This window comes from Temnothorax longispinosus, chromosome 2 (genome assembly GCF_030848805.1).
Source record: "Temnothorax longispinosus isolate EJ_2023e chromosome 2, Tlon_JGU_v1, whole genome shotgun sequence".
NCBI classification, from domain to species: domain Eukaryota; kingdom Metazoa; phylum Arthropoda; class Insecta; order Hymenoptera; family Formicidae; genus Temnothorax; species Temnothorax longispinosus.
In genome coordinates this window covers 9116055-9132842 of record NC_092359.1, presented here as the reverse complement: position 1 = coordinate 9132842, position 16788 = coordinate 9116055, and the positions used below count along the sequence as shown (strand labels likewise).

At 37.3% G+C, this 16788-nt stretch overlaps 1 protein-coding gene and 1 long non-coding RNA gene across 10 annotated transcripts in view; one reads left to right on the top strand and one right to left on the bottom strand.

Moving 5' to 3' along the window:
* The first annotated feature begins 915 nt into the window (after positions 1–915).
* Pip5k59b (Phosphatidylinositol 4-phosphate 5-kinase 59B) overlaps positions 916–16788 on the top strand; it is a 35618-nt gene continuing 19745 nt past the window's right edge. For 2 of the 9 annotated variants that reach the window (XM_071797681.1, XM_071797680.1), the window contains exons 1-12: positions 919–1724; positions 6752–6786; positions 8212–8340; positions 8762–9010; positions 9109–9261; positions 9353–9517; positions 9604–9819; positions 9916–10142; positions 10229–10361; positions 10510–10597; positions 13815–13877; positions 16309–16386. In XM_071797681.1, the coding sequence (XP_071653782.1) occupies positions 1607–1724; positions 6752–6786; positions 8212–8340; positions 8762–9010; positions 9109–9261; positions 9353–9517; positions 9604–9819; positions 9916–10142; positions 10229–10361; positions 10510–10597; positions 13815–13877; positions 16309–16386 (1654 nt within the window). In that variant the 5' untranslated portion in view covers positions 919–1606. Of the gene's footprint in view, positions 1725–6751; positions 6787–8211; positions 8341–8761; positions 9011–9108; positions 9262–9352; positions 9518–9603; positions 9820–9915; positions 10143–10228; positions 10362–10509; positions 10598–13814; positions 13878–16308; positions 16387–16788 lie in introns of all 9 variants that reach the window. The other 7 variants (XM_071797684.1, XM_071797685.1, XM_071797686.1 and 4 more) reach the window with 7 other exon arrangements.
* LOC139808607 (uncharacterized) lies at positions 3282–6297 on the bottom strand. The gene is made up of 2 exons (XR_011730907.1): positions 3874–6297; positions 3282–3437 (listed from the first exon to the last, which is right to left on the bottom strand). It is a non-coding gene; the product is annotated as an uncharacterized lncRNA (long non-coding RNA).

Sequence of the window (16788 nt, the reverse complement as noted above, 5' to 3'; positions counted from 1 at the left end):
GAAATTGTAGCAGATCTTGATTAGCAACGAACTTCATATTTAAATAGTAAGAATGAAATGTATAATATATTTAAAAAATATTGGAAGTAATTTTTATTTAGTTGTTTGTGAAATGGAAGATTTATCGCATTATATTAAATAAGTAGGAATAAAAAAGTCTACATTCGTGGTCCCTCTTGCTTTTTAATTTTTATTATTTGCAAAAAAGTTACAAAACGTACGTGGACATTGATAAATGCAATTTTTATTTAAAATAAAATGTAGAAATAAGCTCTAGCTTCATTTTTAACGCATATTGTTTCTTATACGTATAGATACATCAGTCATTTAGACATACAGAATACAAAGTACATTTCGGATCGTATTTATTTCGAAACACGCATCGCGTATTAAAAAAGCCTGTTCATAATCTTTTTCATTATTATATAATTATTTACAGAGAAGTTACAAACAGAATGTTTGTAAGCATATTACACACGAGATATATCGATACATTAGCATTGCATTATGAAGTATAATAAATCATTTTTCTCTTTCTTTAATTAATTACCAAGTATAAATATTTAATGTAACCTCGAGAAAGTTAATCCAATCCAAAGTTTCGGTACCGATATTTATTAGCGCCAAACGGAGAAACGTTCTCACAACCGGAAGCGATCATCGAGTCATATTCAAGACTCATCAAGCATTACTGGTGTAGGTGTATACGTTCTCAATCGATAATCCCCTCTAAAAAAAAGATTCTCAAATTTTCCCCGTACAACTCAATTTAATTTCCCCGATCATTCCGGAACGTCGGCTCTCTTGCTCGTTCTATCGCGCCTTCCGCTTCCACAATCGCGTCTTCCGGTCGGTACGCGTGCTGGAGCGCGCGAAACCGCGCAGCGAATTCAAACGCGACTGCCGCGTCGGGATTCGCCGCGCGGCCGCCCGGCGGCGCCAGTGTCGCGAAGAATCGCGGCGAGCGACGACGTTCGGTCGATAAACGGCGGGACGGAAGGGCTCTCCCTCCGGAGGTCTGGAGGCGCTCTCTCGAGTCTCGATAGCTCTCGTGGAGACGTGAGTGCGGTGAGTGCCGTCTGCCGTCAGTGCTGTTCTGTCGGGAGCAGTCGGGAGTGTCAGGTCGAGGCTGGAGAAGATTCGATTCGCGACAATCGCGACGCGTGGCTGACGGCTGACGTGAGTTCGCCTCGATCTTTCTCCGCGCGGCGATTCGAGGAAACCGTCGGTGGGTATATCTGTCCGCGGCGGACGACGGATATGTCGCGCGGGACGGCGCTACTCCGACGACGACGACGACGACGGGTCGCGTAATCAATCGCGATCGGTCTCGCCGCGCGCGCGGAGCATAGCGTCGCCGCGAACGTTACGGGTGGACCGCCGCCCGCGGTCCGCGGCACAGCGGCGAGCGTCGAACGACATGCGTCGGTTGCGGGGCGACGGGGACCGAGCGACAACCGAGGAGGCTCCTTCGAGGAACAACTGTCAGGATTGTCAGGGGGACCGTCATCGCCACCACCATCGCCGCCGACGCCGCCACCACCACCACCACCACCGCCGTTACGCGTGAGTCAGTGCGGGATCGGACGGAGGCGACGCACGCAAAATGGCTTCGGGCGACAATGTGGACGTGATCGAGGTGGTCGAGACGACGAGCTTCCCCGTGCCGACGCAGCCCGCGGTGGATCACCTCAGGCCGGAGCAATCCATCGTCGAGGAGGACTGTGAGTGCGAAACCTGTGACACCCGTGCTCCGTTTCTGCCTCTCTCTCTCTCTCTCTCTCTTCCCCCCCCCTCTTGCCGCCCCCCTGCCGCGTGCCCGGACTCACCGTTGTGACCTAACCTATACCGGGAACCCGGACGCCGCGTCGGGCGTCGTTTCCTCGCTCGACGACGATCTTCTCGGCGTTCGCGAGGCGCAAATCGTTGACGCTCGATCAGCTCGATGCCCGTCGATCGCTCGTATACGATCGATCCTCGAGTCTTCGCGTCCCGCGCGCGGCCCTACGGCCTACGGCTCGTCGCGGTCGATCGACTTAGTCGCTCAATGTTAGAGTTAGTCGACCGTTTGACAGCTAATGGGTGTCACCCGACCTACAAAGCGCGAACGTGAGACCTCGTATTATCGTCCGAGTTGCGAGGGACGTTCGTTCGAAATGCGCTCCGCGTGCCGACGACGTGGCTCCTCCTGCGATCGATTGATGGATAAATTTGTTTGACGGTCCGAGCCGTCGGCCGTCGGCCCTCCTGTCGTCGCGATGTAAATTGTAATAAAATCTCCCGACGGGATATCACTTCGCTCGTCTCACGAGACAGCAGAGGTATGTGCGACCGCGATTAGTAAAAGCTGCGTGTCGCGATTTCTCTTACGTTTGATCGCTCGCCAGTTGGACAGCTGATAGCTGTCGATGTCGAGTGACAGGGAACGTCTAAGTCCCGGTCTACAATAGGTGTTTTAAGCCCTAAGCCTTGTGCTTTACGCTCTAAACTGTGACATATTTTCGGCCTTGAGCGTTCCTCGCGCTGCTCTAAGCCCTAATCTCTAAGCCCGAAGCGAGTTGACCAACTCCCATCTTTAAAAGCTTAGAGCTTAAGGCTTAGAACCTATGTAATTTCTCTCTAAAACAAAGACTAGGGCTTAAAGCACCTATTGTAGATGGGGACCAAGTCCCGGTCTACAATAGATGTTTTAACCCCTAAGCCCTAAGAAATTGACCAATCACAGTCAATTATTGTCCTCAAATTCAACTGTGATTGAACAATTTCTTAAGGCTTACACCAAGGCTTACACCTATTGTAGACCGGGACTAATGGAAATTTTTAGCTCCGCTAAAATGACGATATACAACGAGCGACACAGCCGAGAAACTCGTTCCATCACGACAATCTGCAACGTTGTAGAGGTGATTGGTGCGCACACGCATTTAACAAAATGCGGAGTATTAAGGAGTGGAACGTCTTCGGTCACTCCCGAAGGCTCGTGCATCCTCGTTGAAAACACCACGCGTTCCACGCATGACACACTTTCCTTCCGCGCGACTCCGCGTTACGTAATTACGGAGATATCTGGCATTGAAAACTGAAAGAGCGAAGCTCGACGAGTAGTTTCTTACTTCTCGGATTCATTGGATTCTATTTTATTGGGATTTCGGGAAGCTGGATGCCCTCGTTCGAACGGATGGGTCCCGTTGAGATCTTTCCCCGACGAGCCAAGGGATCGTCTCTCGGTTCATCATAGAAGACGGTTGAAGTGTTCTCGCTAATTAAAGTTTTACACAGGCTCTTGCGGAATCCCCATGCGGGCCATGCGTACGTGCAATTTTAATAAGTACGAAGAGAGTCCGGAAGAGAAAATTCGGGACACGTTCGAGTATCGGAGTCATCGACCGAACGCTGTTTAGCGAGTTTCGTCCTCGCCGTCGCCGACCCCGAACAACCTGTAACGATAAACAAAAGTTTGATTTTTGAAAAAAGGAATGTCAACTAAAAAAAGATTTTTTTTGTTTAATTAATGAACCGTTTGAATTAATAAACCGTTAAATAATATTGATTTGGAACAATGTGGTACGACAAAGTTGGAACAACCCGGTGCAATTTTCAAAAAAATTATTTTTACAAAAAGGAGGCTAAACTTCACTCATTGCGACTCCGATCGAGTTCTTAATTAAGTATTAAATTATTGAGAATAACTGCAAAGAGCTGATATAAATCTCTGATAACATGAGTTATAAACACTCTGTTTTCACAGAGTTCCAGCATGTATGATATAGAAAAAGAATGGACCTTATTAAAGAGTGAATTTAGAAAGATATTGGAGAGAGATTAATTTGGGTACAACAGACTCAATCCCAGAGAACCTGTCGGTGAACCTACTGTTCTCAATTTATTGCATATCCCCGTAGGGTTTTCGCAATCTACCACCAATACTATCCTTCTCCTCTCACTTTAACCCTTTGGACTAACGGCTTAACGTCTCTTTCCGAAAGACGGAGCCCAGTTTGCTCCGCACAAGGGCCTGAATCTTGCACAAAGGGGCGCAGCTTTCGGAAAAACATTCCATGGCTCTAGTGGACTCGAACCTGGTTTCTCAGATTACGAGTCTGGCGTTCTACCACTAGACCACACTGCCGCCCAGAGTTCGCGAATTGATTTTCACTGCGTGTTCGATCCGCGCGCGAGAAGCGACCGGGAAGAATCGTCGTCGCGCGACGCGATCGCTGGACGTGCCGCGATTCGTTCGCCGCGACCAGCCGAGGTGACAACTCGCGGCGTTTGACAGCTGATAGGGCGTCGGGCCAGTCGCGGCACGTGGAAACCTTGTGCTCCCGGGATTCGCGCGAACTCCGCCGCGCGATCGCGATAACACCGCCGTTATCGGACCCGCGCCATCCGAGAAATGGATTTTTCCCCCGTCGCCCGGGAAAACAGCGTCGGAGAAAAGTGGAACGCGCGCGCGTATTATTGCTTCTCGCCCGAACTGTTCCTCTTTTTCGAAAAATAGCAGCTTCTCTCTTATCTTTCCGCCTAGAAAAATCTTCCCGCGCTATATCGGTTTATTCGTACGAGTCGTATTTTTGTATGAATAGATATGGAAATTTTGTTGAACACTTCATATGGACTATCTTTTTTTCCTCCATTCTTATCCATAGAGAATGGAGAAAGTTATATTTTGTCATCGCGTTTTATCCTTTGTAAAGTTTTTAATGTAAAATGTCATTATATATTCAGTGACTTTAATCCCCTCTTCCTTCCGTCTAGACATTTCAGCTGAGATTTCTTTGTTCGTCACATATTCTCTCTCTCGAGAGAGCTCTATACACGCGACATAATACTCGAAACGTATCATTTTCTGAGTTTTTGATAGAAACTTTGGATTACCTTTTCACCTCATCTTTTAGAAAGATGAAGAAAATTGTATACTCTTGTTATATTTTATTCTTACAATTTTAAAGTTTGCGACATAAAATGTTATGTTACATACTATTCAGTGACTTTTTTCAGTGGCCTGACATTTCAACTGTTGTGAGATTTCTTTGTTCATGTTTTCTCTCTCGAGCATTACACGACGCATGATAAACGGAACCTACTACGTTCTGAGTTTTCGATTGTGCCGAGCAAGAAAGAACAAGTGAACATTATCTCGCTGAAGAATGTCTTTATTATCTCAAGGATGAGAGCCTGCATTTACATAACGCAATTCATTCTGCTTCGAATGGAAATAGTTTCACACGTTTTTTCGCAATGTGCGAGAAACGTCACCAGTTCACGACGTGAACTCTCTTCTGTGCAAACATCGCTTATCGCTTATCGCGCCTAGCTTTCAGAAATTCATTGACGACGGTTTCGGCGACGGTGCTTTTCCTGGCGCTGCTTTTTCCTTGTTTTCATTGTTGGAGGAAAAAAAAATATGACGAACAAAGACCACCGCGCGCGTTTGAGTCACGAGCTCGCAACGGAAGACGAGGGGTTAAAAATAGAAGGCTAAGTAAGGACATCTTGACTCGTTGTGTACCCTTATTCTACTGTCATCCCAGGGGCCTTTTTTACTCGATATCGCAAATCGCTATTTCCCGGCACGTTACACGTGCCGCTTTTTCTGCAATATCAAACTCGATATTGCTCGCAGTAATTTGCTAATCTAAGATTCTCTCTCTTTCTCGAGATAATAAACGATTTGTCATTCGTTATCGATAAATCTATCGTAACTAACAGATTTCTCTGGACTTGTGTTTAGCATTAAAAGCGATTTTCTAATTTCGATTTTCATTTTAAAAAATTATTTTTTAAAAAATATGAGAATTATTATTATGTCATTTAACACGTTCTCTCACACACACATACATATTTTGTTTATTTCGCATTTATTTGTGAATAGTATATAAATACGAAAATATGTAATGTAGATAATGTATAATTACGTAATTCATACAGATAATGTTGCTATCTTCAGTGTAAATCTATAGAAAACCAGGATTGCAGTAAATTCGAACTTAATTGCGTTCAATAGTAAGTGTGCACTAGAAATATGGACTATGAAATGTTAATAAGCAATTAATATTTTTCGAAAGTCTGTTGTCTATTCGTTATTAAAGCACACACGTGTTTGCATTATAAAAGAAGCAATCTCGCTTTGGTGAATTAATCGCGCAAAAAAATGCCGCTGAGTCTACACTATTTCTTATACCTAATATTTATTTTTTTTGAAGCATATTTTAAAAATTGCTGATTTTATAGACATGGACTTTCAAATTTGTTTTACATGTATCATTACTGCATGTATTCATATATACATTTCTATTAACAGATCATATTATAAATAAAACATTATTTTTAAAACAAAAAGAAATGATGGATTTCTTAATTGATTACACCAGGATGTTAATATAAAATAGCACATAGTTCTTACTTAATTATTTGATAAAATTTATGTAAAATTTTGGTACTATATAACTATTATCAAAATATCAATTTTACGTAATTTTTGAAATTATGGTTTGATGGCTTTTACGTTTTTATGCAGATCGTATGATATACATATATGGCTATTAGGTATATGATCTTTTTAATGGATCTTCTTAATTATTTTTCATAATTTTATAAGGATTATAATACTGAATTATTCTACAAACAATTTCACATATTGCTTATTTTTACGAAACTATATCACGTTATCTAACTCGCGCGTATTTGTTATCAAAATACATACATTACACCATGCGACGTAATTAAAATGTCTTCGTCTCTTTTGCAGATAAATCGACCGGAGAGAAAATAACAGCATTTGACGTAAGTATCGATCTTTCTTTAAATATTACTCTTAAAATATACGGGAAAAAACGCGTGTCCCCCATTTTGTCAAACGGCAAAATTGATTTTATTTGAATATTTTATAAGCACTCCAATGACCCGTTTAAATAATTATTAGCAATTAATGCAATTATATAAATGGAGACACATCTTCGATATGTGCGCGCGTGTTAGAAGCCAACTTATAAATAATAATTTTATTGTTGGTATTAACAATTCAAATGAAAACGACTATCAACCATGTTCGTTCACTTGGAGTTTCAGAGAGAATTTTTTATACTTGTTATGCCTTTCTTAACCTTGTATACCAAGCATTGCATATCTCCCTTGGTTTTTGAGTAAATAACTCGTAATGTTTTATACACAGACTCGCCTAGTTTTTACTTCTTAAATAATTTTAAAAAGAAAGCATCGATGAAAAAGTTGTTCCGATTCGTAATGTGCTGATTTAATCATCTTTTAATTTTTCTCCATTAACGCTTGCTCCACTTTTGCGCGGATCCACGTTCATATTGTACTTATTGCTAATCGTTTATATGCTTTCCATTTGATTTTTATTCTATAGAAATATATTTAATCCGAATGATGTGCATTATTACATTCCAAATAGAATTTTACACCAAGCGCGTAAGATAAGATAGGAATGCGGATAATAATCTGGAACAAACAAATTGTTTTACCTTTTGAATTAATTCGAAATAGATTTAACACCGATCATAACATCTTTCTTTAATCTTCTATTTACAGCCAGTCGCGCCAGATATATTCTACATTTACTCGCGAAATCATTTCTATTTTTGTACGACGTACAAATCTGCCCGTCATCGGTAATTTACGCTCGAGCGTCCAGGATCGATTCTTGCACGCTTGCGAAGTTCGCGAGGAGTTCAAATTGCACACGAAACAGGTTCTCGAATTTGCGACTTGCTCTTGTTATTACGGCTCGGGAAACGCGCGCAGAAACACAGAGAAGAGAAGTACATTATAAATCACCGTTGCACGTGAAAGATTATCGCGGATATCATGCTTCGATAATCATATATTTTTGCGAAATGTACGAGACCGAGCTCGGCAATATCAGTCACAACAAAGCAGCGTCTATGTGAACCCCTTTTTCTTCCTTGTTAATATATAATTATTCATCCGAATAACGCGTAGCCAGGGACACCTTCGGTATTTTCTCTATATAGCGCTAAATGCCACAGGAGATGTTATGTAGTATGTATTATGAGGCATTGCGTAATGCGAGTTAGTTGTAACCTATAACTATAGTTAAATCCTCTCTGCGCGCGCATTTCAGATTGCTTTAAATAATTATTCACAGTACAAGTGTGAAACCATTTTCCTTAAGTATATGTTCGGTGTTAACAAGAATGTTTTATGTACTATCAATTATCTTTGCAGAGCTCAATAGTACAACATGGTACGACAGGTGGCAAGGCCCCCGCGGGGGTATCGAGAAACAAATCGGAACGAGAGAGAAAGATTGGGCATCGAAGAGTTGGAGTGGGAGGTGAAATCACATATAAGAAGGTATGGAAAGAATTCCAGTGTAGCACTTCTAATAGATAGTTTGTTCAGATCAGATTTTGTGCTTTGTAATCAAAGTTAAAGGGTATTATTAAATGAAAGAGAAAGACTTAATAAGCTTATATCATATCATGTTGAACAGTATGAGTGGTAAGGTCTTATGATGTTAAAGAGATAAGCTACTTTTCTTATTCAGCTATCAATGAGAGTGATGATTAGCTACACATGTTGTATTTACTGATTCAATCACTTCGTGCAAGCTTATTGCAAGGAGAGATTACACTTTCTTCATTTAATAGCTTGAGACATTAGTGTCTTTTCCTTATTAATATTATAGGCATGATCACTTTATAGTATTAAGATTAATAATACCTGTAATTATATCTTTATGATTAATTATATATTTTTTATTTATTTTATACAGATCCAAACGACACAAATTATGGGATCTATTCAATTGGGTATACAGCATGCTGTTGGTGGTCTTGCGAGTAAACCGGAACGCGATTTATTAATGCAAGACTTTATGACGGTGGAGACAACGAACTTTCCCCATGAAGGATCAAATCATACTCCGGCCCATCATTTCTCGGAGTTTAAATTTAAAAACTATGCACCCATTGCATTTCGTTACTTTAGAGATCTCTTTGGCATTCAACCAGATGATTTTTTGGTGAGATAAATCTCTGTTTCTTTCTCTCTCTCAGAATTTTTTTTCCTAAATTATAATGTTAGGCTTGTACTAATAATAAAATACATATATGCATTTAGATGTCAATGTGTAGTGCACCACTGCGCGAGTTATCAAATCCTGGCGCTAGTGGGAGTATCTTTTATCTAACGGATGATGATGAATTTATCATAAAGACTGTACAACATAAAGAAGGAGAGTTTTTGCAAACTCTACTTCCAGGATATTATATGGTATGTTTTAGAAATAGACTTAATTAAAATTATTATTTTACAAAACATACAAAAAACTTCTTTTTGGTAACAACAATGTTATTTTTTGCAGAATCTAAATCAGAATCCAAGAACGTTATTGCCAAAGTTTTTTGGATTGTATTGCTATCGGTGTAATAGTAAAAATGTTAGATTAGTTGCTATGAATAATCTTTTACCTTCATCTGTAAAATTACATCAAAAATATGATTTGAAAGGGTCTACATACAAGAGAAAGGTTTGTAATATTATGTGAATATTCATAAGTATTGTATTAATATACATATAATTTTTTTTTATTACATTATATGTTAAAAATTCTAGGCATCAAAAGGAGAACGTTCGAAGTCTTCACCAACGTATAAAGACCTAGATTTCATAGAGCATCATCCAGAGGGTATCTTTTTAGAAGCTGATACATATGGTGCATTAGTAAAAACTATTCAACGGGATTGTCGTGTATTAGAAAGTTTCAAAATTATGGATTATTCTTTACTTGTTGGAATCCATAATCTTGACCAGGCTGCAAAAGAAAAAGCTGTAAATATCATGTGACATTTTTCATATCACGTAAATGTCAATATATATTCGTCTTTGCATACATCACATACTATACATATATATAATATATTACAGCAAGAACAAAGATTATCGGCAAGTGCCGATGAAGAAATTGATGAAACGGGTGGCGAAAGTGATGGATTCATTCAATCTGAGAGAGAAAAACAGAGAGAGGATAGAATAGGCGCTGCCGCTTTAAATCGATCACGCAGTATAAATCGTCAACGGTTGGTTGCTCATAGTACAGCGATGGAGAGTATTCAGGCTGAGAGCGAACCAATAGATGAAGAGGATGACGTACCGTAAGCATAATATATATCAAATCCTTTAAATGAATGTACTAATATGTTATTTAATTATAATTAATTCCATTTTATGTTTTTAACAGTTCAGGTGGCATTCCTGCCAGAAACGCACGTGGTGAACGTCTTTTATTGTTCCTTGGCGTTATCGACATTTTGCAAAGCTACAGGTTAAAAAAGAAACTGGAACATACGTGGAAATCAATGATACATGACGGGGTAAGTGACATATACATAATGTACATGCGTATGCGCGAGTTTATAGATTTTCTTTATAATCTAATTTTTATATTTGTCTTTAACTTTCTTTTGAGATGGTCTCAACGTCCTATTGTTAATATAGAAGAAATGTTTTTTATTTTCTAAGGACACTGTATCAGTACATCGGCCAGGATTTTATGCGCAACGCTTTCAGGATTTCATGGCCAAGACAGTATTTAAGAAAATACCATCACGTAAGTACCATCCGAATCAACCTGTCCTAACAAGTTTGACTACAAGATTACACTCAGCAAAACTCGCTAATTTATGAGTAATTTCACGCTTACTTACCTACCGGTAGCGCCATTGTTTTCTGGTTGATCACATTAATCCAGTGCATTTTACAAGAGATAATTGACTTCTTACGAAGGCAAAAATAAATATTAGTTTTAACTAGGGGAACTAGTCAATGCAAGATGTTTAAATTACAAAAATTGAAACCTCGGTTTATAATAATATCAGTATTGTGATTCAGCCATATACAATGCTATCGAATAGTACCTTTTATTGACGCTTTTGAGATATATTTTAAACACTTAACGCGAGACGAAAAACGAGAGTAGAACGAAAGTTATAAATAAAGCTCAAAACTGGTACTTACAATATGTATATAGTATTACGATGATATAATTAGTAAGGGTACTTATAATGTTACTTAAAAAGCATATACCAATTCTCATAGACAGCAGTAAGCCGTAAGCTAGAAACATATATTTTTCTTCCTGTTACATTTTGCTACGAAACTCGTTCACTTAGGCTGCGTTTCGATATTCACTGCCAGTACTGAAAATCTATAGTTTACGTCACTTATACTATAGATTTTCAGTACTATAGATTTTCAGTGAATATCGAAACGCAGCCTCAATTTACTTGTATCAGTTTACTTGTATAATTACATATTCTTTTGTTCGGCGTGTAACAAACTCGTCATAACGAGCTGGAATATTTAGGAAAGCCAACAAAATACTAGCTTCCATAAATATTTTACTCGTAATTATTATCAGGATTAACACAAGCGATGCCAGTTTTAATAGACTCTTTATCTAGATTTATATTTTTAAGAGTGTTGAAAGCGCAGGTCACAGCGACTCAATTTTGTCTTAATAGATTTTATCACAGATTTAGCCGTCCAGAGAAATGTTCTAATGATTATAATAGCATTATAAGATATTTGAGTGACTGCAGAGAATGCGACAAATATACTGTGCGGATATCCGAAAATTATAGACGCGATGCTTACATCAATATCATGGTTATATTCGAATTTTATTGATCTATCAGTGCCTTGCGCAAGTTAATGAAATATCATGCATAAATTAAGAATTGTTTGTTGTAAAATAAGAATAACGCGCTTTCTTATCTTAACGAATGCGATATTTATAATTTAATCCGATCTAAAATAGAACTTTTCGGATACCTGCATTCGTTTCGAATCAATGCTGTGAATAAGATATATTTTGGGTTTATGAGTGTCAATTGATCATTTTTGGGTTTTGTTTTGGTGTAACTAATTGCTAACACAATACACTTATGTATATTTTATTATATATATAATTTTCCTATTTTTTTATAACTTTATTTTGCAAATTCAACCTCATTGTGCATTGCATATTTTCTTTCCTTTACATATTTTTGATACACAATTTTGTTTCGATATATTTATTAAAGAAAGAAATAGCGAATTACCAATCACTGGTGTCCACAGGTATAGCTGAGTATTTTTTATATATCGATATTGTTAATCTTGACTTCCATTAGCATTTTTACTTATATATTGAACTTTATTTAGAGTCATGTTTGAGAAAAACGATCGTCTTTACAACAAGTTTCTATAAAATAATACATAAGTAATAAAAGGAATTAAATATTCTTCGCTTGTTAATAATTTTTTCTTGATAGTCTATAATATAGTTGAAGATATATGTGCACTTGTTAGTGTACAGATTGTCACAATCAAAACGATTTCTATCGTTTAGATTTTTTTATCAATAATATCATGTGCCAAAGTTCTATGAAAATTCCCTTAATATCGATTATATAAATATATAAATATATAAATATGACATTTGGATGACAAAAGTTTCTATCTTATCGATGCGCCAAAGCAATCATTGATATTTTCGTCCATCAGAGCATATTAGTAAAGAAAAGATGTAGTAGAACGCACGAAATACATCCGAGCATTCAAGTAGCTTGTTTAACATGACTGTTTCAAAGAGAAAAAAGTATGCATGCCATAATTTTCTCGACAAAGGCTCTTTATAGAGATGCTAATTAATTTTGTGCGATCTATATATCTGTAGAAGAATCTCTGCGATATAAATAATGTTGAACGTATATATTTTTGGCAATAATAGCAAATGTAGAACCGCGTGAGTGTACGAGATTAATTCGAGAAAGAGTGCGAGAGTGTGAGAGCGAGAGTAATCGGTAGAAGTAGAATTTTTTTTATTGTGAAAATATTCAGCTATCGACTGAACGTGGGCACCATTGTACATATTTATATATTTTACAATAAACATTTTCGCTGTTTACAACTTCATTTCATTTATGAGCCCACCCGTACACTTATAACTTACCGTTACTGTACTATTACTACTACTACTACTTTTATACTGCTACTATTACTACTGTTACTACTACTGTTACTATTACTACTACCAAAGCTGTTACTGTTACTATCATTACTTTGCTATACTAGCATTCTACTACTGTTACTACCGTCATGTATACTATCATCATTATTGACATTGCTCCACTTATGTGACTAACATCCCCTCGTAGTCGTTATTCATATTAAGTTTCTCGTACCATCAGCGCGTTACACTTTGTACATTGTCTTCATATTGTATCGTGTACAATGTGTTTGTTGTGTTACGTACGTTTGCGTTTTGTTGATCACCTATCAGTTATACTTTTCATATGAATAAACAGATTACAATTGACAGCCCAAACACTTTAGGAAAAGTCGTATAATTAATGTAATAGTTTTTTAAAAATTACTATGCGTGAAAGCGTTGTTGAAGCAGCAGTAGCTTGAGTCGCATAAATCTTCGAATGCAACAAAACTTAATTAATCTGCTCGGATAATAATTTGCAACAGTATCCACGATATCAATTTTCCCTATCCGACTATAGAAAGGAAATACAAGCCTAAACTCGCTTTGTGTTTCAACTTTCAATACGTTTGGAAGTTTGATGTACCCTGGCTTTTCTTTAATGTTTCTATCTATTCTCGGCAGTCCCTATGATTTTGTCGTTCGTTCAATAATCCGGTATACATAATCATATTATAAGCGAAATTAGCTAAATATTGATGTTTCTGTGTCCCGTGCACTTCTTTTCGTGTCGACCCCCAATGACCTCATCTGACCTGCTACCGATCGAAACTCGAAAATTGAATACCAAAAGTGGACCTGCCTGAGATTAAGGGGAATCACCGCAAATTCCGTAACCTCGTCACCAGCTATATAGGTAACTCTGTCTATGTGTGCGTCCATCTGTCCATTTTTGTACGAATGTATGTAACGTTTGTTTTCACATAATTCTCTGCCTGTATATGTATTTTTATGAATAATCTGTTTTTCATGCTCTGTTCTTTGATTTTACAGTGTGTGGATTTATCTCACCTCTCATTTCCACGCAATTTTGCATTAAGCAATTTGCATAAAACGTCTTTTACGATTTTTTCGAAGAATCTGAATGATAATATTAATGAGATTCTAAAATAATTATTGCAAAAATAACTTACGGAATTAATATTAGATTTTTCTGCATGTGATACTCAAAGATATGATATTTAACGTATTGGAATGTCACATGTTTATTTTTATATCTTTGTTTTTTTATTTGCTGAATTTGAACTGAAAAAGATACAGTAGATTAATCTACTTGAAAAAATCAATTATATGCACATAAAGCTTGTTTTACATCTCACAATATAAATATATTTTTTACACAATAAAACTTTAAGCACAATTTTTTTATGTCTTTACTAACACATACGATTCTTTCAAACTTGATGTTTCTACTAAAAAGATCTTTTAAAGCGAATTTAAACAGCGGAATTATACACAATTTTTCGGACATCTTTGTGAGTGTGCTTTTTGTTTCTATTTCCATTGCTCCTGCAACCATTGTCTGTGAAAATTGTGATACGTGTACTCTTTTTTATCACTCTTTACATACTCTTCACATATTTCCGTCCACTGTTTTTCTGACACACATTTTGCAACACACAGTCTAAGAATTTTTTTTTATAAATCTAGGTCATTCGTCTTTCAATATATCCAAGAATAACCGCGATACTAGTTATAGATACTTTCCCTACATTATATTTTTCCACAGCATCTCGCAAAAAGATTAACCAAGATTTCGATAATTGTATTTTACTCAACGTGCTTCCACTCAATTTCTTTCTCTACAAACTCTACAATCCTGAAATTTCCTTGTCACATTCGGTATCGTGCAGCAATTAGTTTAGCCTAGACATACCCTATAATCACAGCACGGACCGATAGATTAATGGACGTCTGCGCAATTTACAATGAGATCTAGTTGTTACGTATGCATAAAATGTATTTCTGCAAACTCCAGCACAGTTCTCTCATGTACGTACATATTTTTTTCTGTGTGATTAACTTCGTAGGCATGGATTAAAACGTAGTACGTATACAAGTGACAATTGCTAATCACAAAGAAAAGCTTAAAAGCAAGCGAGGCCAATAGATGTTGTCCGCTTGACTATATTCTCGTTTATTCACAATATATGTTTTAGATATTCTATGCCTGCGATTAGTATAATTAAATTATAAGTATAATTTAATTAAAATATAAGTATTTTAATTATACTAATTTTACACAATAAGTACGTATAGCATAGTTTAGAGTTTGTTAACAGACAGTAGAATAGTATAATCATAGACTGAGAAAAGAACTATATTTATACATGGCCATGGCAAGTCTAGTGCTATAGTGAGATTTGTCATTCAAGCAGAAAATTTAAATGTCCAAAATTAAAATTATGGATAAAACAAATTATCGCGATATATAAAACTTTATCTGTTACTTGATTAGATTAATAAATAGATAAATTATGTAACGCGTAAACGCGTTTATTTAGGATGATTAACCCTTAAATGCCACACCTCTCAAGAATCTCGTAAGTTCACTGAGGGGTCTAAAAGACCCCAGCATGAAAAATGTCTCCTTACTCATTGATTTTTTTATCTTTAGTTATGACAATTTTTTTCAATGTTGTTCAAGGTCTAGAGAAGAGTATAAAATGCTAATATTGTTCAAATTTCAATTTCGACATAGTATAAAAAATTAAGTAAACTGAGTACTGCTAAGTGTACACACGGGTAGGTCAATCACTCAACTATCATCAATGGGAGCATGAGCTCCATTTTTGGCAAGAACATTTGAAAACATTTCATTCTAAAGGGTCTGGGGTCCGTTGGACCCCACTGGTCATTTAAGGGTTAAGATAAATTACGTATTAAGATAGATTACAATTTTAGTTTTATAGAGCTAAGAAAATTTCATATCTTTTCATAATTGTCTTTAAAACTTACCGTAATTATATCGCGATGCACCAAAAAGCAGAAAGTATTTTACATGCATAATTATGGTAAAAATTAAACAACTCAATTTACGATATTTTACTAACAATTGGATAATAACTTCCATGATAATTTCTGCAAACTAAAACAGTATTAACGAGAAGAAGCCAATAATATGCCCTTCGACCCTTGCCACGGTACTAATGGCTATTGTAGCGTTTTGAGCCCTTTTGATAAGCGTACTTAACGCGTAATTTTGACAGCGGTTTTTAAAAATAACTTGATGTTAAGTTCGCACAGCTCGAGCAAGAAATTATGGCATCGGTGGTTTTATGTTGCAGCCTTGAAACATTCCCCGTCGAAGAGGAAAAGTATAAGCAGACCACTGAGGCCGTTGGAGGGTGACTTCGATTCAACCGGTGAGTCAAATGCATTTCTTTCAAACTCAAACGATTTTTTTTCCAACTTTCTGTCATTTAAAAGTTTTTTACGCTTGTTCACGCGAGAAATTGATCGGTTTTCGGAACGTCATCGGTAACCGACTGTAAAATAGTTATTTTCACGTTTTTAATGTTTATCTTCAGCGCGTCTAAGATAATAAATCGTGCCGAAAGAATTGATTAAAATAACGTCCGATTTCAAGCGTACCGCGAATTTGGCGCGGCCTGGACGTTAGAAACGTGAATTCCGAAAATCGTGCCGATGATTTCGATAAAATCGTTTCTTTCACGGTTCTATCATTGGCTTTGCGCTGGATTTCACCGTAGCCAGGCACAGCGATCAATGCAATAAACTTAGTTGCGGCATTCCCACGTTACCCG